The sequence below is a fragment of the Sarcophilus harrisii genome, chromosome 3 (assembly GCF_902635505.1).
Source record: "Sarcophilus harrisii chromosome 3, mSarHar1.11, whole genome shotgun sequence".
NCBI classification, from domain to species: domain Eukaryota; kingdom Metazoa; phylum Chordata; class Mammalia; order Dasyuromorphia; family Dasyuridae; genus Sarcophilus; species Sarcophilus harrisii.
Window position 1 is genome coordinate 546,563,146 of NC_045428.1, and position 21,724 is coordinate 546,584,869.

At 51.3% G+C, this 21,724-nt stretch overlaps 4 protein-coding genes across 8 annotated transcripts; all 4 read left to right on the forward strand.

The window, feature by feature from the left end:
• CCDC28B (coiled-coil domain containing 28B) lies at positions 1 to 4,329 on the forward strand. Of its 2 annotated transcripts, none has more exons than XM_031962283.1 (6): positions 1 to 126; positions 2,734 to 2,969; positions 3,235 to 3,401; positions 3,639 to 3,826; positions 3,928 to 3,950; positions 4,217 to 4,329. In XM_031962283.1, the coding sequence occupies exons 2-6, from the start codon at positions 2,806 to 2,808 to the stop codon at positions 4,269 to 4,271; spliced, it is 597 nt and encodes a 198-aa protein (XP_031818143.1). In that variant the 5' UTR covers positions 1 to 126; positions 2,734 to 2,805; the 3' UTR covers positions 4,272 to 4,329. The 2 variants fall into 2 exon arrangements, with proteins under 2 accessions (XP_031818143.1, XP_031818142.1); XM_031962282.1 differs by having other exon boundaries at positions 2,749 to 2,969.
• A 490-nt stretch (positions 4,330 to 4,819) lies between these two features.
• Positions 4,820 to 6,940, forward strand: IQCC (IQ motif containing C). 3 transcript variants are annotated; one of them, XM_031962281.1, is made up of 5 exons: positions 4,821 to 5,074; positions 5,258 to 5,410; positions 5,701 to 5,926; positions 6,107 to 6,216; positions 6,379 to 6,522. In XM_031962281.1, exons 1-5 carry the CDS (start codon positions 5,033 to 5,035, stop codon positions 6,418 to 6,420), a joined length of 573 nt encoding a protein of 190 aa, XP_031818141.1. In that variant the 5' UTR covers positions 4,821 to 5,032; the 3' UTR covers positions 6,421 to 6,522. The 3 variants fall into 3 exon arrangements, with proteins under 3 accessions (XP_031818139.1, XP_031818141.1, XP_031818140.1); XM_031962279.1 differs by having other exon boundaries at positions 4,820 to 5,074; positions 5,701 to 6,216; XM_031962280.1 differs by lacking the exon at positions 6,107 to 6,216 and having other exon boundaries at positions 6,379 to 6,940.
• Positions 6,941 to 7,025: 85 nt separating this feature from the next.
• Positions 7,026 to 13,327, forward strand: DCDC2B (doublecortin domain containing 2B). The gene is made up of 9 exons (XM_031962284.1): positions 7,026 to 7,794; positions 8,449 to 8,500; positions 9,342 to 9,418; positions 9,613 to 9,744; positions 10,626 to 10,772; positions 10,911 to 10,950; positions 11,293 to 11,407; positions 12,241 to 12,344; positions 12,794 to 13,327. Exons 1-9 carry the CDS (start codon positions 7,520 to 7,522, stop codon positions 12,842 to 12,844), a joined length of 993 nt encoding a protein of 330 aa, XP_031818144.1. The 5' UTR covers positions 7,026 to 7,519; the 3' UTR covers positions 12,845 to 13,327.
• Positions 13,328 to 16,653: 3,326 nt separating this feature from the next.
• Positions 16,654 to 21,640, forward strand: EIF3I (eukaryotic translation initiation factor 3 subunit I). 2 transcript variants are annotated; one of them, XM_003765444.4, is made up of 11 exons: positions 16,654 to 16,815; positions 16,930 to 17,022; positions 18,704 to 18,791; positions 19,020 to 19,085; positions 19,967 to 20,116; positions 20,221 to 20,351; positions 20,533 to 20,643; positions 20,735 to 20,824; positions 21,075 to 21,148; positions 21,249 to 21,341; positions 21,477 to 21,640. In XM_003765444.4, exons 1-11 carry the CDS (start codon positions 16,669 to 16,671, stop codon positions 21,556 to 21,558), a joined length of 1,125 nt encoding a protein of 374 aa, XP_003765492.4. In that variant the 5' UTR covers positions 16,654 to 16,668; the 3' UTR covers positions 21,559 to 21,640. The 2 variants fall into 2 exon arrangements, with proteins under 2 accessions (XP_003765492.4, XP_031818138.1); XM_031962278.1 differs by lacking the exons at positions 16,654 to 16,815; positions 16,930 to 17,022 and adding an exon at positions 18,122 to 18,315.
• The last annotated feature ends 84 nt before the right edge of the window (positions 21,641 to 21,724 follow it).

Sequence of the window (21,724 nt, forward strand, 5' to 3'; positions counted from 1 at the left end):
CTCTCTCTCTCTCTCACACACGCACACACACTCACACTCATCACAGGGAGTGGGAGGCGGGGGAACCCAGGCCGGACGCGGCAGCGGCCCAGGCGGGGCCGGCAGCTTCTGCTGGGATCTGTCCAGGTCAGTCTTTGTCGCCGGGGCCAATTATGGGATTGTGGGGGATGGAGTACAGGGTCCCAATGTGCGCTTTGAGGGAGCCGGCCACCGGGCGCAGCGATCCGCTTGGGGATGCTGAGCACCCGTCCCTCAGCAGCCTCGAGGCCCCTGCCTAAGTGGGGCAGGATGTCCCCGGGCCGCGGGGGCGTTGGTGGGAGCCAGGCCCCAGCTAGGGGCTGCCCCCCACCCGGACAAATGCTAACAGACACGCCCGGAGGCTTGCACACAGACACAAGTGCTTCCCGCCGTGGATGGAGGCCAGACAGGGAAAGCTGCTGGAGAGGCAGGGGCTGCTGCCCGTTGAGGCACTATCTCCCAGCACCTAGCACGGTGCCAGCCGCACAGCAGGTGCCTAATGCTTCTTTAATGAGATCACTTTTCTAGAACACTTCAGTAGTTGGGGGAGGGGGAGAATAAAAACATTGTCCACCACTGCCCAGTACCTTGGATGAGGATTCGACAGATGAGGAAACTGAAGTTCCGAAAATGATTTGCCCAGAATCACACTGCTCCTCATGTCTGGGACCCTCTGAATCCCCAACCTCTTGAGGGCAGTTGTAATGTTCTTTCCAATCAAAGTGGAACACACCGAATCCCCCAGCCCCAGGCCAAGCTTAGCACACATTCCCTGTCCCAACAGACACCAGCCTGAGGCCAAAGGGGCTGCTGGGACCCTGCTGGGAGTGCCGCCTTTGACCTGGGATGGGGAACTTTGCCCTGCCCCTCCACTCCTGCCTGTAGAGAACAGTAAGAGAGATTCCTTGAGAGGGGAGCAAAAGACACAGCCAAGATCCGTATCATGCCTGAATGCTCACACAAACATCTTTGAGAATGGGAGCCTGGGAACTGAGACGCAGGTCCTCCACCAAGAAAGGGATCCCCTTTAGAAGCCAGGAGGAGGGGCCTAGAACCAGGACCTTATTCTCTGTGGGGAAGCAGGCAGCCTTGGCACAAAAACTGCCTCAATCTCCCCTTGACTCCCCCAAGTAGGACAGCTACCCCTCCTCTCCCCACTCCCCCCATTTTGCTGGATGTGTGTGGAGAAGTCAGGGTACAACCTGAAATAGGCCCTGGGGAAGTTCCTCATCCAGAGCTTCACCCTGTCCCTCCCTCTGAGAGCTTCGAGGCTTGTAAGGGACCTTTTAAGGTACCTGAGGACAGGGGTTTAATTTCATTAGTGTGCAAGCTAAGACAAGCAGAAAGTGGGACAGAAGAAAAGCTGGTGGGGACATCTCTATAATCACTCCCCACAACATCAGTCTGCTCAAACCCTCTCCCTGCTCCCAGCTGCCAGAGGCCCAGGGTCTGCTTGCCATCTGGCCAGTTACTGCCTCAGTTGGACAAACACTAAGCCAGAGCTGACCAACAACCCTGGTCCTGAGGCAGAGTGTGAGGAAAATCTCATGTCTACAGCAATTTAAAGTCTGCAGAATTTTTTCAACACAATAGCCCTGTGTGATTATTTAACATATTGATATACCCATGATGAAATGAAGCTGCAGGGTGGGCCAGGGGTCAAGCTCCAGCTTCCTGGCACCAAGCCGGGGCCTTCTCCATTCTACTACCCCTGTCTGACAAGGACGAAGGGTGATGAGAAATCCGAGGAGGGGGGATTACTCTCAGCTGGGGAGAGAAGCCTTAGGAAATGCTTTTAGGAGGACACTTGTATCTGAGCTTTAAGAAGGGGCCTGTCTTCAACAGAGTGAAGATGGTGGGATGAGGAACAGGAAGGGAAAGGGAACTTTGATTACACTCCCAGTGTGCCAGGTATTGTGGCAAGGGCTTTTCCAATATCATCAACCATACTTGGTAGAGACAGTTATAGATGAAGATACTGGAAATGGGAGGGGAAAGGACAAGGCGGTGACCTAAAGGACAGTAGACCAGATTGTTTATGTGGAAAGGTACTTGAAGCCAGGTTATGGAACACCTTGAATAAAATTTCAGAAATTTTATGCTTTGACCCATTGTGGAAATGTTTTGCATTACTACACGTGCATAACCAATATTGTTGTTGCTTGTATTCTCAATGGAGAGGGAATCTGGAATTCAGTTTTTAAGAACATGCTAAAATTTGGGGGAAAAAAATTCTATAAAGTTAAAAAAAAAATGTATGCTTTAGTGAGTAGGAAAGTCCCTCTCGCTCTCTCTGCTCCTCAGTTTCTCCATGAACACAGTACAATAAGGGTTGCAGTAGGCCCATCTAATTAAGATTTGATTTCAGAGACAGTGGGGACAAGAGGATAGCTCTAAGAAATGAACTCAGGATTCCTGGTCCCTTGAACAAATGGAATCTTAGGCCTCCCAGACCAGGTGGACATGTCAGAGAATCAGTAGTTGGGGGCCTCAGAAAACATCGACATCTGTACTTGAATGGGTTTCCAAATCATCTCTGCCAATGGGAATCTAGTCATCGAGGAGACCTCTAGGGATGAGGACTTGCCCCATCCTACTTTTGGACAGCTGGGGAGCTCTGGAAGTTTCTTCTTGTATACAGAGAAAATCTGCTTCTTGCTCCCCATTTGCGCTTTGGGGCCAAGCCAAAGTGTCTCACTCCTTTGTCCCCACTAGTCTTTCTCTTCCCAGGCTTCCTCCCCAAGGGCACTTTGATCCCTTTGGAACCAAGCCTGGCCACTCACAGACATGGATGACAAGAAGAAGAAGAGAAGCCCTAAGCCCTGTCTGTCACAGCCCGCGCCCTCCGCCGGGGCTCTGCGCAGGGTCCCAGTCCCTACCAGCCGAAGTGCCTCCTTCTCCTTGGGCCTCCCCCACCTACCGTCCCCAAAGCAGCGGACTAAATTTAAGCGGTAAGTCGGTCTGCTCCAGCGTGGACATCCAGGAGGGCCCCCCCTTTTCCTATGACACTAAGGGAAACCTTAGGGACAACTGTCCCCAGAATACAGACTGGAAGACTGAGGCCTAGAAAGGGCCAGTGACCTGGAGTCTGGTGGTGCTGCCTCCTAGGACTCAGGAGGGGGAAGGAGCTAGCCCTCCCACCCCCAGACATCTTGGAGCCGGAGGGCTGAGGGAAAAGCCTCCTGTGCCTGACCAGTGGCTCCTCCGACTGCCCAGGGTGACCAAGGAGAAGGGCCGCCCTGTGCTCGCAGGGGGAGGGGGTGCCCCAGCAGGCACCCCCTTGCAGCACTCCTTCCTGACAGAGGTGACTGGAGTCTATGAGATGGAGGGCGGCCTGCTCAACCTACTCAATGACTTCCATTCTGGCCGGCTCCAGGCCTTTGGTAGGTTTGTGGGGTGGGTGGGGAAGGAGGGATGTTAGGGAGCTCCTTGGGTCTGAGCAATCGGGCTTAGAATGTGCCCCGGGTCCCGACAGACTCTTTGTATCTGCATGCGCAGAGCAGGCCATTAAGGCCGAGGCTTCCCCTCCGCTAGTGGGCCGGGCCAGGCCCGGGGAAGGGGGGCGGGGGGTGAGGGAGCTGGCCTGGACATGATGGGCACTGGGCTCCTGGGCCGGGCAGGGAAGGAGTGTTCCTTTGAGCAGCTGGAGCACGTCCGGGAGATGCAGGAGAAGCTAGCCCGGCTGCACTTCAGCCTGGACGTGTGTGGAGAGGAGGAGGAGGAGGAGGACGAGGGGGAAGCGGAAACGCTGCCTCAAGAGCAGAAGAAAACCGTGGCTGACCGGAACTTAGACCAACTGCTCAGCAACGTGAGGCGGGGATGGGGCCTCGGGGAGGTTGGGCGTGGGGACCTCTGGGGGTCGTCTGCGCCCCGGGGCTCGGCCCCCCTGACTCCTCTCTCCCTTTGCAGCTGGAGGACCTCAGCAACTCTATGTATCCTTCCTGAAGGGGAGGGCCGTTAAGACCCCGTGGGGTTGGCACTACAAGGGGCTCAGAGTGGTTCGAACCCGGCTCCCCTGCCCCACCTGCTCACGGACGCGGAGCCTTCCCTTCCCCCAAACAGCCTGCAACTAGGGCGTGTCCGGTGGGGGGCCGGGCTTCAGCAGTCCCAAGGAGGCGTGCCCAAAACCCTGAACCGGGAGGGACCCTCAGCCTCCCCCGCCCCCACCTCATACACCGCCTTAACTACCCGCGCCCAGACAGAAGCTGCACCTGGCGGAGAACGCAGAGCCCGAGGAGGCACCCACAGCCTAAGGGAAGGCTTCGGGGGCCTATCAGACTTGCTCTCTGCCTCGGTTTCCCCAGGATAGCAGAGGGGAGCAGCTGGCGTCTCTCAGATCTTAGGGTCTGAGGAAGGAGCTCGGCCCCTTCAAGACCTTGACTCTGTGACCTGGCTGTGGGCCTTGGAGCTGTGACCCCCAGGCCTTCGGACCCCAAATACCCAGAGCTAGGACCCTGGCTTGGGACTTGAAGCCTCCTGATCTCACATGACCCTGACTTCTGACCCAGGTTGTCCACCAGGTCCGATGACCTCACCAAGCTCTGAACGGGCTGTGCCCTCAGGCCCTCCGATTTCACATGACCCTGGCCTCTGACCCCGGCTGTGATATAGCCTAGGTCGCCTCCCCCCTCCCCCCCAGTTCCGGCCGGGCCTCTAGCAGCTGAATTAAACTTGATGGACCGAAGCCCACTGGATGTCAGTGTCTTCATTGGCTCCTCCCATCCGCGTGTTGCTCATCGGCCAATCCTCCGCCTGAGATCCCACGCGCCCCTTTAGGTGAGGAAGATCCGCCGTAGCCCCTCGAGAGAGCTGGCGTTGACTCCGAGGTGAGGGCAGGGCGTTCTCGTCTACTTGGGGCCGGCAGTGACGCCTTTTCATAAAGACGGAAGGGTGGGCACGTTTCCCAGTAGCACTGCGGCTCGGGCGTTTCCGCCTCCATGGAAACGCGGGCGTGGTCGTGACGACAATTGGAAGCGCCAGGAAAGGAAGGGACTGTTGAGGCGGTAGCTGGGTCATGGAGCTCCCCGAGTTGGTTCGGCGCGTGACGAAGCTACAGGTGGGGACAGGGGCACCATCCTTCCTGGATAGACCCTCCCTGGAGCGGCCCCTTGGGGCTCCCAGGTCTCCCCGTGCCCTCCTGCGGGCGGGCGGGCCCCGAGATTCCCCCCCTCTCCCTCACTGCTCCCGGCGGCCCGGGATTCTGCCCCAGCCCGGAGTGACCGCATCCACTTGTCCCCAGGCTTGCGTGAGGGGCCGTCAGACTCGGAGGCGGCTGCAGAGCCTGAGAGCCGAGTATGAGGAGGTGGTGCGGCAGGTGGAGGGAGACTTGGGCGGGCAGCCGCGCTGGGTGGGACGCTGGCTTCCGAGGCCCGTTTTCTCCCCGGAGGCGCGGGTAAGTCGCTGGGTCCTCCTGAGCGCCGAGCCTGACGTGTGGCCGACTTTGGGGCTTCGGGACTGCTCCTTGGGCCCTCTCCCTGGGGGAGGGCGGTTGTTGTGGCTTTCACTTCCCCGTTTCCCTGTGTTGTCTCTTGCGCCCTCGAACGGAACCCTGCCGTCCTCCCCACATATACCCTCTTCTCTTCCTTGCTCAGCTGCCTCCTCCTCCCTCCCTCCTCTCTGCAGGGGGCAGACGGGAGGGGTGGGCCGAGCAGGCCCTCAGGCTCTGCCCTGATTGCCCCATAGAGAAGACCCTGCGGCCCCAGGACAGAAGGAGGCAGCCGCCTGGACCTTGTTCAGGAGCCCCCCGGCAGACTCCAGAGTGAAGAACCAGAGACAGACCGAGGCCAGAAGGAACCTTCTCCCGTGAAGGGGCCTGAGCAGCAAGATGGTTTCAGGGTCAGCCAGGAAGGTAGCCCCCAGCCCAGCCTCTTGATGGAGGCTGGTGACCCGATGCTGATAAGGATCCCAGGTAGCTCCTCTTCCCTCCTTTCTCCCTATGACCCACCAAAAACTCCTCTCCCTAATGGACCCAAGATCCCCAATTCCAGGCTGGAGCTAAATGGAAACAGGGCATTTTTAGAGGGGACCAGCCTTTGTGGCCAGTTGGTGGCATCCCCTGACACATTTTGCAATGTCTCCACATACACAGAGGGCCTGGAGCTCACACCAGCCTCCCAACCTGCCCAGCTCCAGAAACTTCGGAGACACCTGGCCATGGAAATGCTCTGGCTGCAGCAGGCCATTGTCAGTCGAAAGAAGGTGACTGCCTCCTGTCAGCTTTCTCCTTCCTGACTATTCTCGGCTTTCCTGAGCTTCCAGCCTCCCATGCGCTTTCTCAGTTTTTACATATGGGTAAAACCTCAGAGGTCCTGCAGGCCTTCAGCATTCCCTGACAGCCCCATCCCCTCTTATCTCCCACAGTATCTGCTTCTCAGACAAACATTAGATCTCCCAGAAGATTAGTTGGAGAGGGCTGTACCTCAAGCACTCACATCACCATAATACCATCATCTGAGTGGCCAAGCTGTCAGCGAGACTGGGAAGCTGATACTGCTGGGAAGGGCCTCCCCATGGCTCACTACTGAAGACTCCTGTTCTCCAACCTGTTCCAGTGGGCCAGAGTGAAGTCAGAGCACAACTTCAGCTTTGTTCTCAAGGCCAATTGCAGCCCCGTATGCCAGTACCTCTTGTCTCCTTCCTTGGCTCCAGGGACCAGACTGGTATCAGATTTCTAAGCCTCAGTACAAACCGTGTTCGAAATAGGTGGGCTTTGAGCCTGGCCTAGGACTATCAACTCTACACCTGGAAAAAGGTGTGAGACCATAATCCTGCCTCCCAGCATCAAGTCTGGGGTTAGATGGACCCTGATTCAGAGGGCATCCTTTGGGCAGACAGAGAACAGAAACTTGGTGAGAACTGAAGGAGAGAGTAAGAGAATCAAGTCACTGGGTTAGAGGAAGAATTAAACACCTTCCATTCTGGAGCTTTGGTAGTTCCATCTCGTTGACCCGGTATTTGCGTGCCATGAAAGGTATATTTTAGATCCAGCTCTCTCTTTTACTGAGATATGGTGCCCTCCCCAAAGTCAACTGAGCCTGACAATTATTCATCAGTTGCATGAAAAAGGGTATGTGTATACATGCGTGTTTGGGGTAGAAAGGAGTGTGTACAAGCAGAAGCTGAATCACTAGATTTAGAACCTGAAGAGCCCTTCCAGATTATCTGACCCAATCCCCTTTGACAGGAGGAAAAAAAAAATGAGGTCTCTGGAGGGAAATGGGACTTTGCAAAGCCATTCAAAATAAGGAATATTGAGATTTGAACCAGTTTTTAAGGATAGTATAGAGAGGACTATTGCTCAGATAATGATTGGATTAGGTAATCAAAATCTCTAATAAAAAGTTAGCTCTAGTCTCACTTCCAGCTAGAAGGCTACCATTTTAGATTTCTAGTGACAGACTAAAATGGGAAGGTAGGAGTTAAGTGTCTGAGTCCCTCCTTTCTCTATCCTGATTGCCTAGCAACGGCTGAGCGTCCCTTGCTAGCTTAGGTCAGCAGCACCATGGCTGCCACTACTCCTGGGCTTCCTGTGGCCAAGAAGGTGGTGGTATACCGGAATGGGGACCCGTTCTCTCCAGGAAGACGGCTGGTGGTCACCCACCGCCGTTTCCCCACTTTCGAGGCATTTCTTAATGAGGTGACAAGTGCCATACAGGCTCCCCTGGCCATTCGTTCCCTCTACACTCCTCAGCATGGCCATGTCATCACTGACTTGTCAGAGCTTCAGAGCGGTGGGGAGTATGTTGCTGCTGGCTTTGAACGTTTCCGGAGGTTGCCGTGAGTGGGGACCAAGGGACCTTTGGGCAGCTAGAGATTATCCATTACCCCACTGCACCAAAGGCTTTTTAACAAGCTCTCCTTGACTTATTTCCATGTTCTTCATCATTCCCTTCCTTACCGCACAAGATAGTGCTTTTTATCTGTGGGCTTAACTTTCATGCATTGTCTTTACGTTAAACTGAGAACTCTCTAAGCCCAAGGGTCATTTCTTCCCCTGAATATGATATCCTGTGGTGATTGGTATTGGCCAAAACAGGGATCCATGTGTAGAGGGGCAGGGCTGGCCACGGACGAACCAAAAGCCAATCTCACTGTGAACTCCCATTTGAGGCCTTCTCACCTTAGGAGAGAGGATTTTGGAAGCTCCAACTTGCCTTGGTTTATATCAGAAAACAACTTAGATTAATACAGATTGCTGACATCAGACCTGGTAGCAACTCAATCTAAGAGTCAAGGAGAATCAGGCTGCAAGCAGATGAAACATCCATCAGGATGAAAAAAAATTGAACAGGACTGTCCCCTAACCTCTATCTGTTGTCTCCTACCCTCCAATCCCAGAAGAGTAAGACTGAAGAAGGGAGAGTAGGGGGAGAAGTGGGTAGTTTGGGGAAGGTGCCATGTTCAGGAGGCAACATTTTCTGTGTCTTTCAGCTATATCTATCCTGGAGGGGAGAAACCAGGGAGGAAAAACATCAGATTCCTGGTGGGTTCTATACTTTTCCAAACTTGGCCCTTCCTTCACCCATGTTTACCCTGCAACATTTGGACCTAGTAGGCTCCTGGGGCTATGAATGTGTACCTGTCTCCCTGTATCAGGAGTAAAGGGGACCAGAGTTTATAGTCTACCAATAGCCACTTCTCTTGTGACCCTGGGCAAATCAGCCCCTGTGGGCTTTTTCTTTACCAGGGAGTTATCAAATAGCACTAAGTGATCCTCCCAGGCCCCCTAGATGTCTTAAGGTGTCTGAACAGCAAAGCAGACTGAAGGTAGGCAGCCTGCTAAGCTGAGGATTCTTTTAGCCTGAAGTTCCTGAGTTCTGGTTGATCAGAATCGGGAGGATGATTTCTAACTAGAAGGAAACACACATGGGCCAGAAGGGGTCAGGGATTTGCCCAAAGTGAGGAGAGCTGGGCCTCAGACTGGTACAGTTCAGAGGATGCAGCAACTTCTCAGGCTCAAACCGCACAGTCTAGCAGAGAGCCATAGGTTTGGAGTCAAGACTTACAAGAGACCTGATTCTCCCCTATCCTCATTGGGTGATCTTAGTCAAATTCTTTCCCTTTCTGTGACATTCAGCAGTCCCATCAGTAAAAGGATGCGCTAGTTATCTTAGAACAATGTTGGATCATAAACGCTTAAGAGCCGAGGGGGAACTTGGAGGTTATCTAGTCCAAACTCCTTTTCCAAGGGGGAAACTGAGGCCCTGAGAAGTGGCAAAGGTGACTCTAAATGTATTGCTTTTCCCTTTGTTCCAGGCTAGGCCAATGAGGTAATGTTTGGCAATCACAAAGCACTATGTAACTGTCAGTTATTATTTTGCCAGGGTCCTCCAGCCCTCCCAAGACCAAATTACAGGTCTCCTGGGAGGACGATCCCAGCTTCGGCCTCCTGCACAATTCAGTGAGTGCTGAGGTTGTGGGAGTGGAATGGGAATTAGGGCTGAGGGAAAATGCTGATGAGAACAGTCTTCTTCAGCCATGGCAGACAGTCCTTTTGTTGGTCCATCAAGGGTTGCAGACTAATAAGGCTACCAGAGCTTCCTGAAATCCTCAGCTGGGTTGGAGTCACAGGCCCCTGTTCTGTTCTTATTCCAGGGTGTTTAGAAATGGGGACCTGCTGAGCCCTCCTTTTAGCCTGCATCTAGACCGTACCTCCTGGCAGGACTGGGGAGCAGTGCTGAGGCAACTGACGGAGAAGGCCCAGCTGAAGGGCGGAGCTGTGAGCGGGTAGGAGCTGGGCCCGGACTGCCCGAAGGAGTGGCTTGGAGGATGCCCAGTAGAAGGAAAGAATCAGGGAGGAAATGAGGCCCCAGGAAAGACCCTCCCACAAATGAGCAGTTAGTGTTCCCGACTTGTCACTGAACTATGGGAGGAGCATAGGTGCTGAGATAGAAGGAACCTTTGAGTAATCCCCATTTACAAATAATGACTTGAATTTAAGTCTTTTGTTCCAAATCCTAGGGAAGAGCCCATAGTACAACAGAGATTCTGGCTTTGGGCCCAAATCCTAACCTGAGAGCAAGTCCCTAAATTCCAGTGGCTCCCTATCACCCTCAGAATCAAATATAAAATTCTTTGGAATTCAAAACCTTTCAAAAGTAGCCCCTTCCGACCTCTCCAGTTTTCTTACACATTCTCCAACAACACTGGCGTCCTGGCTGATCTTTTTAAGTAAATGCCCTCTTATTTGGGGACATTTTCTCTAGCTGTCCCCCATGCCTGGAATGTTCTTGCTCAACTACTGACTTCTCTGACTTCAAGTTCCAACTACAATTCCACCTTTTACAGAATACCTTCTTCAACTACATCCCAGTAGCTTATTTCCTATTTATCCCATATGTAGCTTGCTTTCCTTTTTTTTTTTTTTTTTTGCATTGTCTCAATTACATTGCAAGCTCCTTGAGGCAGAGGCTGTTTTTTGTCTCTTTGTATCATTTATTGATAGACCTAAGAGGGTCTCTTCCAGGTCTAAATCTGATTCTAGTGGTGTGAAAAATGGTGCCTTAATCCTTAAACTGGAACTGTTCTCATAAAATTTGAGGAAGCATCTTTTTCTAGCTATCTTCCAAGGTATGGCTCTGCAAGGAGTGACTCCTTCTCTCCTACAGACTCTGCACACTGGAGGGAGTGCCAGTGTTGGGCAAAGCAGCGCTGGTGAATGGCGGTTACTACGTGGCCGTATCAGATGATGGGTATAAGGCCCTACCCTATTTGGAGCTTCTGGTGCCGAGCCCCTCCTTGCCGGGTGGCTTCTGGTACATTAGGGTTTGGGAGGTATAGCCAAGAGATGAAGGAGGTAGAGATGGGCTCATCTCAGCTTCCTGGGCTTTTATCTTTTGAATCCTCCTTAATCTTAATCTGAGCAATCTGCTCAATTTCCTTCTGTGTTACAGGCGTCCACCAAGACTTGAACCCAAAACCTATAGGCAGAAGGTAGGTTAAGTGAGACAGCTAAGGAAAGGTGGAAAGGGCATAATAGTGAAGTCCCAAGAGGATATGATTGATAAAAAGTAGAGAAAGGTCCTGGGAATCCCTAGAGGAATTTGTAATGTTTTACAAATGAGTAAACTGAGGCACACACTATCCTGAGCCCTGGGCCAGGAGCTATGCTTTAACATCCCTGTTACTGAGGCTGGCAATATGGATGGTACCTGGTCTGTGTCCAGAGGCATTAGAAATGGTACCTGCCAAGGCCCAAAGGAAGACTGTGGGAATTGAAGAGGGGGTAGAAGGGGATCTGGGTATAGGAGATGCAGAAGGTCTTCCCTCCCCCAGGCAGACAGCTTCAGGGCTCCAGCAGTCCAGCCCTCCAGGAAAGAGTCCTCCGTTTTCTTTGCCAAACCTGTGCTGGCCCGAAGCCCTCGGAGAAAGCGCCCCCTACTTCAGCCTGGCAAGTTGTCCCCCGATCCCTCCTAACAGCCCTGTGAACTAGCTACTAGAATGAATCCAGCACATTTTACAAATAAGGAAACAGGTTTGGAGAGGTCAGGTTATACAGCTAGTACATGGACCGAGATGATTGAAAACAAAAAGTTCCGCATCCTCGTAACTCCCTCTGTGTCTTGTTCTGCATCCCCACACACTTAGACTAGAGGAAGCGTGGGGAGGTTAAGAGAGCTCTAGAAATAGGGCTAATCTTGATGGGAGCAGTTTGTGTCTGGGCCCTGGACTCAGTGTTGTCCAGTATCCAAAGTCTCCCTGTTCTTTATTATCTTCCAGGATAGGCTGGGAAAGGACAGCTGGCCCCAGGCTCTATTACAGTGGGGAAACTGCTGAATCCCTGAGGCTCAGGGGCCTTTCTTTCCTTGAGGGATGAGAAAAGTGCTTTGTAAATAGAGATGTAAATGTGAGGTATCCCATCTACTAGCTATAATGGTGATTTTTCAGGGACTTGAGTGGGACTGATGCCCTCAGATTCCACCTCACAGGTCTATCTTCTTCCTGTGAGGAAAAATTTATTATGGATATGAACAGTGACTTAGAAAAGTTGTTTCATTAATTCCATGAGCCTCTTTGGTGGCCAAAAACCTAACTGACGAAAGGAGTCAGTATGGAGAAGGAGACAGCTGAAGACAAATTTGGAGGAGGAAAGAGTCTTTGACTGTGGGCTGGAAGTTGACGAAGGGAACCCAGTGGCTTGGAGAAGAAAGTCTAGCCATATGTGCTTTTCTGGCTCCTGTGTAGTCCCAATAGGGTCAACATGTACCCCCTCTTTCCTCACAGAAGAAAGGGGTATGTATGGTGCACCCCACAGCAGGAGGGAACTGGCAGGTGCCCAAGAAGTAGAGGAAGATGGGAATACATTGACAGAGGTGCCCTTGGATCAGGTATGAGATCTGTGTCCTTAGAGCTGCTCTAGATTCAGCTGAAGTATGTAGTCCCACAACTTAGCCAAGGAGAAGCAAAGAGCTCAAAACTGCAAAAGATCTGGGTTCTAATTCAGACTCTGCCAGCACATCCTCATCAGCTCTGGTCATCCAGCCCTTCTGTCATGCTGACCACAACCCATATGTTGCTGCCCCTTCTGGCAGGACTTGGAATCTTCCCATAATTTCACCCTAAAGCTCCAGAGGAGTACTTTAGCTGTCTTACCAGGCCCTGTCACCTTAAACAGATTATCTTTGCATCTTGAATCAGTTCCTTCATCTGGACAGTGACTATGTTGAATCAGATGTTGTTTAGAGTCCTTTTGTTTAGGTTTTTGATAGATTAAGGGGGACGACTTTGCTTTCAGGTCCAAATCAGCATTTCTACCTGACTGATCTTTCTCTTCTAGAGGGCTGCAGAAATGGTAGAAGAAACCTGTTTCTTGGAAAATGCTGCCTAGGATAGGTAGTAGAGAACTAAACTTGGATGCTGAAGTGGAACACCAGCGGCTTGGCCCAGCCTCCCTCCCTTCCCTTCCCCATCCCAAGCCAGCATTCCATCAGCAGCCATAGCTCAGCCTTTTATTGAACCAATGGACCCTCTTCTGCGTGGTCTCCCAGCTTCCTGCCAGGAGAGATCTCAGGCCTTTCTAGTCTGCCTGGCCCACAAACCTGCAGTGAGCCTGCCTGGGAGGGGAAAGCCTCAGCTACCAGGGGAAGGGAAGGATTGCCTTCCTCCACCCTGTATAGGGCCCAACAACAAGGTGGGGTGGGGAGGACACAGGGGCCCACACACTTTGGGAGAAGCTCTAGCCTAATAAATAGTTTTCTCTGCTTCTGGGTCATCTGAATTTTGTTTACCCATCTTTCCAGACCACATCCCACTCTAAAGCTTGAACTAGAGAGAATTTAAGAGAAGCAAAAGCTGGTGATGAAACTAGCCTCTTGGCCTAGGATCTGAGGGGCCCCCTACGAGGCTGCAAGTGGGGAAGGGAAGGAAGGCGTTCAACTGACTGCAGCACCTGTGGGCTGTGACTCACTATCATCCCCAACCCACACCAGCTCACTCCAAGGCTCAGAAGGGCCCAGAGTTTGAGTTTGAGGAGGACTCTGCACCTGACAACCAGGGTGCTCTGCACAAACCACAATATTGGCTGGAGGCCAAGGTCATGAGAGAGGTTGGGTCACACACTGAAGGGGGAGAGGGGGAGGAGTTTCCAAGGCATGAAATTTTGGGCTCAAAGCGGTAAAGTCTCTATGCCTCCCTCCCCATGAGGCTTCACTGGATTGTCAAGGGAGAGGCCCCTGCCAAAAAAAAAAAAAAGTCAAAGACAGCCTTCTCAAGGAAAGCTCAAGCTTCAGTGGCTCAAGATCCCCAGCTCAGGGTTCCCTGCTCCAAGGCTCCGTCGTCTCTGGGTGGGGCTGGCCACGGGATCCTGTTGTTATTCTGTCTTGCCCACTGAACTTGCAATGCAGAGCATGATTCCGGAGATGGTGAACACCATTCCCAGGGCAGGCCCTGGGTCAATCAATAATTAATAAACATTAAGCACCTAATGTGTGCCAGACAATAGGCTAAGTGTTGGGTCAGAAAGAAAGAGACATAAGATGGGGTCTTCCCATAATCTATGGTTCCCTACCCTGATTGTAGAAAAAGAAGGGGAAGGCTGCTGAGAGATATCAGACACTGGATTCTCATCCCCCCCAAAGACTATGGACTTTGGAAATGCACAGAAGTCACCCAGCTTGGACACTAAGAGCCTGGCAAGTGATTTCTCCCCAGGAGTGGCCTTACTTACATTTTCCACCAATGTCTTCCCCAAGGAACTTCCCGACAACCAGGGTGACAACAAGAGCCAGGGAGTTACTGATGGGCACAGCCAGGGACAGATCTGGAGGGGAACATTTTGATATTCCCTGGGATTCACTCCAAAGCAGGAAATGTGTCCCTATCCTCAAAAAGGATTTGGTCTATTAGGAGGGGCTATCTGTGCTAGGACCCTCCTCAAAACACTTATTTCTAGACAGATCATTTGGGTGAGTCATTTAAACCTCCCTGTTTATCATCAGGAATCTGACCATCAGGTTCCTTGTCGGTAAAACTGAGATGAGAACAGCACCTACCTCAAAGGGTGCTGTGAGGCTCCAATGATCTACTGTAAAGTGCTTTGCAAACCTCCAGAAAGTTACAGAAATGCCAGATTTCATAATTTTTAGGTTAAAGATAGACACATACAGAACTCTTGACAGCTATAATAAAAACATGATGTAGAAACTCATTCAGTGGGAGCATAGCTAAATCTAAGCCTCATTTCTAACTTCTTTTTGGGAGGGATCAAATTCTTAAAAAAAATAATGTTTAAAGAATTCAGGATCTTTCACACTAAACATTGAAGTCATATGGTGCTCACAGTCTCTGAACTCAGATTCTGTAAGGCAAATTCAGTGGGCTAGACATAGTAACGACAGATCCCTCCCACCTACCTGATCCCAAATAGAAACTAGAAAGACTTTACAGCAGGCTGTGGTTAGAAAACCAGCCAAGCCAAATATATCATCATGGGGAATGGATGTGGCAACTCATAAAGTTAATCTCCCAAGTCCTGGAAGGAGTGTCCACACCACATGAATGAAGTCTGGGATCTTTTAAAAGTAAGGAAATATGCTACAGTCTTTTAGGGGTGGAGGAATAATTAATGCTTTTTTGGTTTATGCCAATGAATAAAAAACAATAAAGAAAAGTACAAGAATAAACAAAACACTGGTGCCAATAAAGACCTGAGTAGATAGAATGTGAAGTAATGTGCATGTAAGTCAAATGGAGGAGATGAAGACCTATCCGAGAAGCAGTTCTTTAGTGGTGCTACAAATATCCAATAGATCAGTGGTCCCAGGGGGGTATTCTCTTCAATGATGCAAATGCAACTCAACTATGCCTGCCTATCCTGTGCAGTCTATGAACCCATCTCCTCTTGCTCGAATGGCTTTTCATTCCTTTGTCTGGCGCATCAGAGATGTAGAAATGGAAGGGATAGGTAAGGGCACTCTTGAACAAGATCCTCATTTTTCAGATAAGAAAATAGCCCCAAAGAGTTGAAGTGTTTTGCCTAAGATCACACGCGGCAGCAGAAATAGGATTCCAACTCGGGTCTTCCAATATCAAGCCCAAGGCTTCAGCATGTACCACATTGATAGAATTAAGTTGTCTAGTTCAAGACTGGTTTCTCATACTCATAATGCCTGGGAGTTGCCAAGGTTGCTAGGGTAGGACGCCAGTCCCACCACGCAGCATAGCTATGGCGGCTGAGGAGGGAGGTGAAGAAAGACATTAGACTGCCAAAGGAACCACTCCGGAAGGCCTCTTGCAACCCCTCTGATATTTATTACCCGGACCCCACCCAGATGATCAGCCCTCAGAACCGAGTCACACATACCTGTGGATGCCAGGGTAAGGTAATAGACCAGGGAGCCACACTGGTTGAGGCAAAGGGGCACCAGATACTGGGATTGAAGGTGAGAGAAAAGCGAGGGTCAGTATACACGGGCAGCGCAGGGTCACCTGAGAGAGGGGGCCGGCAGTCCCGCTAATGACGGCACCCACTTCCAGACAGGAAACCCGGGCGGATGCGGGAGGGAAGAACCGCAAACAAACCCAGCCTCGGGTCTGGTCAAATGCCCTGAGTCTTCAGTTAATTCAGGCTTGCGTTAAGTTAGAGGGGCTTGGGGATGAGTCTGAGGCTCAGAGAGGAGAGAAGCCTGTGCCCTCCTCACACAGGCAGGACTCCGGGACGCGTCCGGGCCAAGCCTGGAAAACCCCCGGCGTCCGTTCCCCCCCCCCCGCGTACATTCCCCGGGCCCTACCTGGTAGCTGAAAAATAAGTACTTCGTCTCCTGCAGCAGCTGCTGAAGCCAGTTGCCCTCTTGCGCCGGCACCAGGGTCCCCGCGGCTCTCTTCAGCAGAGGGTTGGAGCCGCCCCACAGCAGCGCCACCAGCACGAGGGCGCACACCTGCCCTGAGAGGGAGGACGGCCCGTCACTCACCCCGACCACGCACCCCCGGACTCCCAGCTCTGGGAAGGGCCCGCCCCCACACCGGCTGCCGGAGTCACCCCCTTGCCCAAAGATGGAGGTGATAGTGATGCCCAAGCAGGCTTCACCCCGGAGTCCCTAAGCCACGTCGGATCAAAGCGCTCGGCGCCAGCTGTCATTATGGTTACAGAGGAAGAAACTGAGAGAGGAACACGGGAGGGGAGGGGCTCAGAGGTTCTCACCCAGAGTCGCCGCCATGACAACGCCGGAAAAGGAAGACTTCCACTTCCGGTGCCGGCCCGGCTTCATGACCCGGAAGCTCAGCTTAGCCCTCTTCCGGTGCGTACCTCACATTGCCTCGCGGGTCTGTGGTGCCGGTGCGATCCCCGGAGCTGCTGAGATGGTGAGTCCGGGTAGGGAAGGGGAAGCAAGGACGGGAGGAGGCCGAGGGTAAGAACGGGGATCCCTTCCAAAGACCATGCCTTGACAGTGGCTCCCTGTCCGGCGCCATCCCCAGAAGCCGATCCTGCTCCAGGGCCACGAGCGATCCATCACGCAGATCAAGTATAACCGCGAGGGAGACCTGCTCTTCACCGTGGCCAAGGACCCCGTGAGCACGCGCGGCCTGGCAGGGGGAGGGGGAGGGGGGAGGGAGCACGGGGAAGCGATCCCGGGGCGGCGCTGGAGGGGAGAAGGGAGGCTAGGAGTAGGGGCGGGGCGATTCTGGCGGGGAGGGGGAGGGGCTAAGGGTGAGGCGGACGGGATTGGAGGGAAAGGGTGGGGCTAGAGGAGAGGTGGGAGGCACTGAGGGAGTGGGGCGGGACCAGAGGGGAGAGAAAGACCGCACGTGGGAGTGGCCAAAGGGGAAATGGGAGGGAGTGGGGCGGGGCTAGAGGGGAGAGAAAGACCGCATGTGGGAGTGGCCAAAGGGGAAATGGGAGGGAGTGGGGCGGGGCTAGAGGGGAGAGAAAGACCGCATGTGGGAGTGGCCAAAGGTGAAATGGGAAGGAGTGGGGCGGGGCTAGAGGGGAAAGGGGAGGGACTGGAGGGGGTGGGGCGGGGGCTGGGTGGGAAGTGTGGGGAGACTTAGGTGGGAGAACTGGAATGGCCGATACTAAGGCACTTGTTGTTTTAATGTAGTTAGTATAGGCAGCTCAGTGGCCCAGTAGATAAGAATGCTGCCCAGTTCCATTTCAGCCTCTTTGACCCCGGGCAAGTCTGTTTCCCATCTGAAAAAGTGGGACAATATTCAATGTCATTTAACCTCGGTCAGGTGGGTGGTTGTGAGACTGGAATAAGAGTAGGTGTGTAAGGCATTTTATAAACTTTAACGAGCTTTGTAAATATCAAAAATTATTATTAATATTCTTTACATTTTACCCGTCAGAGGTCTATGAGCCAGGATCAGAACTCCTCTCATCTCCTGATTTTTCGGTTCTTCCTACTGTACAGACCTTCCCCTTTGCTACCTGTTTTTTCTGCTTTTCCAGTTTTTTTTTTTTTTTTTTTTTTTTTACAGTTAACACCATTATCTTCCACCTCCAGCTCCTATTCCATATTATCTCAAACTGATTTCCTCATACAGGAAGGATTCCTTGTCCTTGGGAATAGATGGTGGCTGTGCTGAGTTCAGTTTTACTCAAGAAGTCTGGGGATTTTTTTTTTTTTACACCTCCTTACTCTAAAGGAAGGGAAAACTAGTGTGGTGCTACCTGTGGGAGCCATGAAGCTCTTTGTGTCAGGGTGGATTCATCGCACTGAAAAATATGAGGTCGGATTTATGATTTAGGCAAGAAAGCGTGTCTGCTGAGATTAAATAAATATCAGGTAGATAAAGTTGGCTACAGAAACAACCACCTTGAAAAAAGACATGTGAATGTTTTGGGGGACCCGGAAGAAGCAAGTACGTAACTGTTACTATACAAAACATCTAGCTTATAGCTCTTAAAACTATAAAAATATGCTAAGATTTTTGGGGTGCCCTATTCAAGACAAAGAAATCTTCCCTCAAATCATTTGTTTGGAATATGTCACAAAACACATTTTGATATTAAAAGCCCACTCACACGATCCTTTGCAGGAATTTGGTTAGGGAGCTTCCCTGGTAGGGGTTTAGGAGTGAGAGAAGGAAGGAAAGGCCATGTGGAAGAATGGGAGAGGGAGAAGCAAAAGGGAAACCATTAGGCCAGAAGCTGCTGGAAGACTCCCAGGAAAGGAAGGTTTTTACTTTTTTTTTCCTTGGTTACCTCTTCTAGGAGATGGGTACAGACTAATTGTCTTTGTTTCACCAGATTGTCAATGTATGGTACTCAGTGAATGGAGAGAGATTGGGCACCTACACTGGGCACACTGGAGCTGTGTGGTGTGTGGATGCTGATTGTATCCTTCATTCTTTGACTGTCCCTTCAGAAAGACCCAGGGGTTGGGGATTTCATTCTCTTCCAATGATCCTTCTTAGAGAAAGAACTGGCACTTTCTGCTGATTAAAGACAGAAGTGCTTGATTACAGAGGTTATCCAGATGGTTTAAAGAACTTCAGACTGCTTCCCTTGCCAAGTGGAAAAGGTGGCAGATGAATTTGGTAACATTCCCTAACAACTTCTCCAGGGGACACCAAACATGTCCTTACCGGCTCCGCCGACAACAGCTGCCGCCTCTGGGATTGTGAGACAGGTAATCAGTGATCTTCTACTTTCGGCTGACTCAATTTTCCAGGTCTGGTAACCTGGTGCTGGTCATTTGGGAGTGGGCATGACTGATGTCAAGAGGATATTGGTTACCAGATAGAGAATGTCAGAACTGGAAAGTAACTTGGGAATTCTTTAGTCCAACTTCCTTTTTTTTGTGAAGGAGAAAATTGAGGCCCAGAGAAAGGGAATGAATACCTTGGCCAAAGTCACAAGGTTAGGGCTAGGCCCAGCACCCAGTTATTCTGGCTTCCTCCACACCATCCTGCCTTTTCCAGTATGACAGAGTGAATGCTTCCTTATGTTTCACAAGTCCCCAAAGACAAAGTTCATTCTGGAGATGAATCTTCATAGATTAATGGGTTACCTTGCTAGGATGAACCTATTCCTAAGTGGCCAGATGATTGGTCAAAAATTCAGGACCCCAGTTCCTGGCATTCCCCTCCCAGGCTTAATGAAGCAGTTTCCTGATGTAATCTCAGACCTCAGGGCTGGAAGTCTGGTGTCTAGGATGATGAGGGAAAAGCAGGTTTTGCCTCAATTTTGGGAAAAAACTTGTTAGTGATCAGATGCAGCTCAATGTAGAATGGGAATAAGCTGTTCCCTCTGGCAAAGGGATTCGGCATAGCATCTCTGCTTGTGGATGATTTGGAGTTGATGGCCTTTGAGATTCTTTGACAAGGGTGCATGAGGCTGAGGAGGGGATTCTGGGCTGCCTTAGTCTAGTTCTGAGAGCTGAGCCCACTTTCCTGAGAAATCATGTTTACTGATAGAAGGAACAGTAAAGTTTGGTAGAGATGGAGCTAGGGCTTTTAGGGGGATGAAAAAAGGACTAAGAGCAGTTTTCCAACCTGTCTCCATCCCTAGGGAAGCAACTGGCTCTGCTGAAGACCAACTCAGCCGTCCGTACATGTGGATTTGACTTTGGAGGCAACATCATCATGTTCTCCACAGACAAGCAGATGGGATACCAGTGCTTTGTCAGTTTCTTTGATCTGCGGGACCCCAGCCAGATCGGTAATGACTGAGATGGAGATGCAGGGACTTGGATTGGAGGTGGGGCCCAGTATAGTGTAGCCACAGGCCAGTCTTCACCATCTCTTTCCCCACTCCATAAACAGATAGCAACGAACCTTATATGAAGATCCCATGTAATGCTGATGCTAAGATCACAAGTGCCGTGTGGGGACCCTTAGGGGAGTGTATCATTGCTGGCCATGAAAATGGGGAACTCAACCAGTACAGTGCTAAGGTGAGAGTTGGGGAGGCAGGAAAACAGGAGGATGAGTATGGGCATATCTGGATCTGGGGAGAATGCTTGGGGGCAGGAAGGGACCACAGCTGCCCATTCACTAGAGAAGAGAGCGGCTCTGGACTCCTGGTGGTGGGAAGTAGGGCCAAGCATGCACCTTCTTCCATGCCTTTTCTCACAGTCTGGAGAAGTGATGGTGAATGTCAAGGAGCATTCGAGGCAGATTAATGATATTCAGACATCCCGAGACATGACAATGTTCGTCACTGCCTCTAAGGACAATACAGCCAAGGTGAGTGCTGGGCTCAAAGTGTACCTGACTGCTCCAAATCAGGGGCTTTTCCCTATTTTCATCTCACTTTCCCCTTCTAATGTGTTTTTAGCTCTTTGACTCCACGACCCTTGAGCATCAAAAAACATTCAGAACGGAACGACCTGTCAACTCAGCCGCTCTTTCCCCTATCTACGATCATGTAAGGCAGTTCCTGGCTCTCCTGCTCATCCATTAGTCACAATAAAGGATGGTGGGACTCTCAAGGCCACAGCAAAGGAGCACTTTGGGGAGAGGGGTGTGTGTGGTAAACTAGGAGAAGCTCCAAGGGACCAGGCTCCCAAGTTTGATGGGGGAAGAGAATCATAATGTCTAGAGGATGTACAGATGATGCTATACTAAGGGGCAGGGCCTGGCCTAAAGGCTAGCTCTGGGTCTCCTTCTTTCTATAGGTAGTCCTGGGTGGTGGGCAGGAGGCCATGGATGTAACCACAACCTCCACCAGAATTGGCAAGTTTGAGGCCAGGTAAGTGGGAGGCCTGTTTGCTGGAGGAGGGCAGTCATGGGGAATTTACCAAAGGGTGAAGCTTTGCTATCCATATGTCTTCCTATTTCCTATATCCTAGGTTTTTCCACATTGCCTTTGAAGAGGAGTTTGGAAGAGTCAAGGGTCACTTTGGCCCCATCAACAGTGTTGCTTTCCATCCTGATGGCAAGAGGTAAATATCTTTGGGATAAAGTTCAAACCAGAATGAGGAGACCCTTAAACCTACCCACTTCTGTTCTCTGTCAATGAGTGGGGTCCTTTAATACATACACGGACGAGTCTAACTGCTGTCATCTTCTCCTTGCAGCTACAGCAGTGGTGGGGAAGACGGCTACGTCCGAATTCATTACTTCGATCCACAATACTTCGAGTTTGAATTTGAAGCGTGAGGAGTTGAAACTAGCGTCTCCTGACCCTTCTGCTCTGATTAATGAGTTGTGGACACCAAAAAATAAACCAAATGGAATGTGACGATGGTCTTGTCCTTTGAAGAGCTCTGGGTTAGGCAGAGCTTATTGGTCAATAGGGACATGTCTATCCCCTCTTCCCAATGAG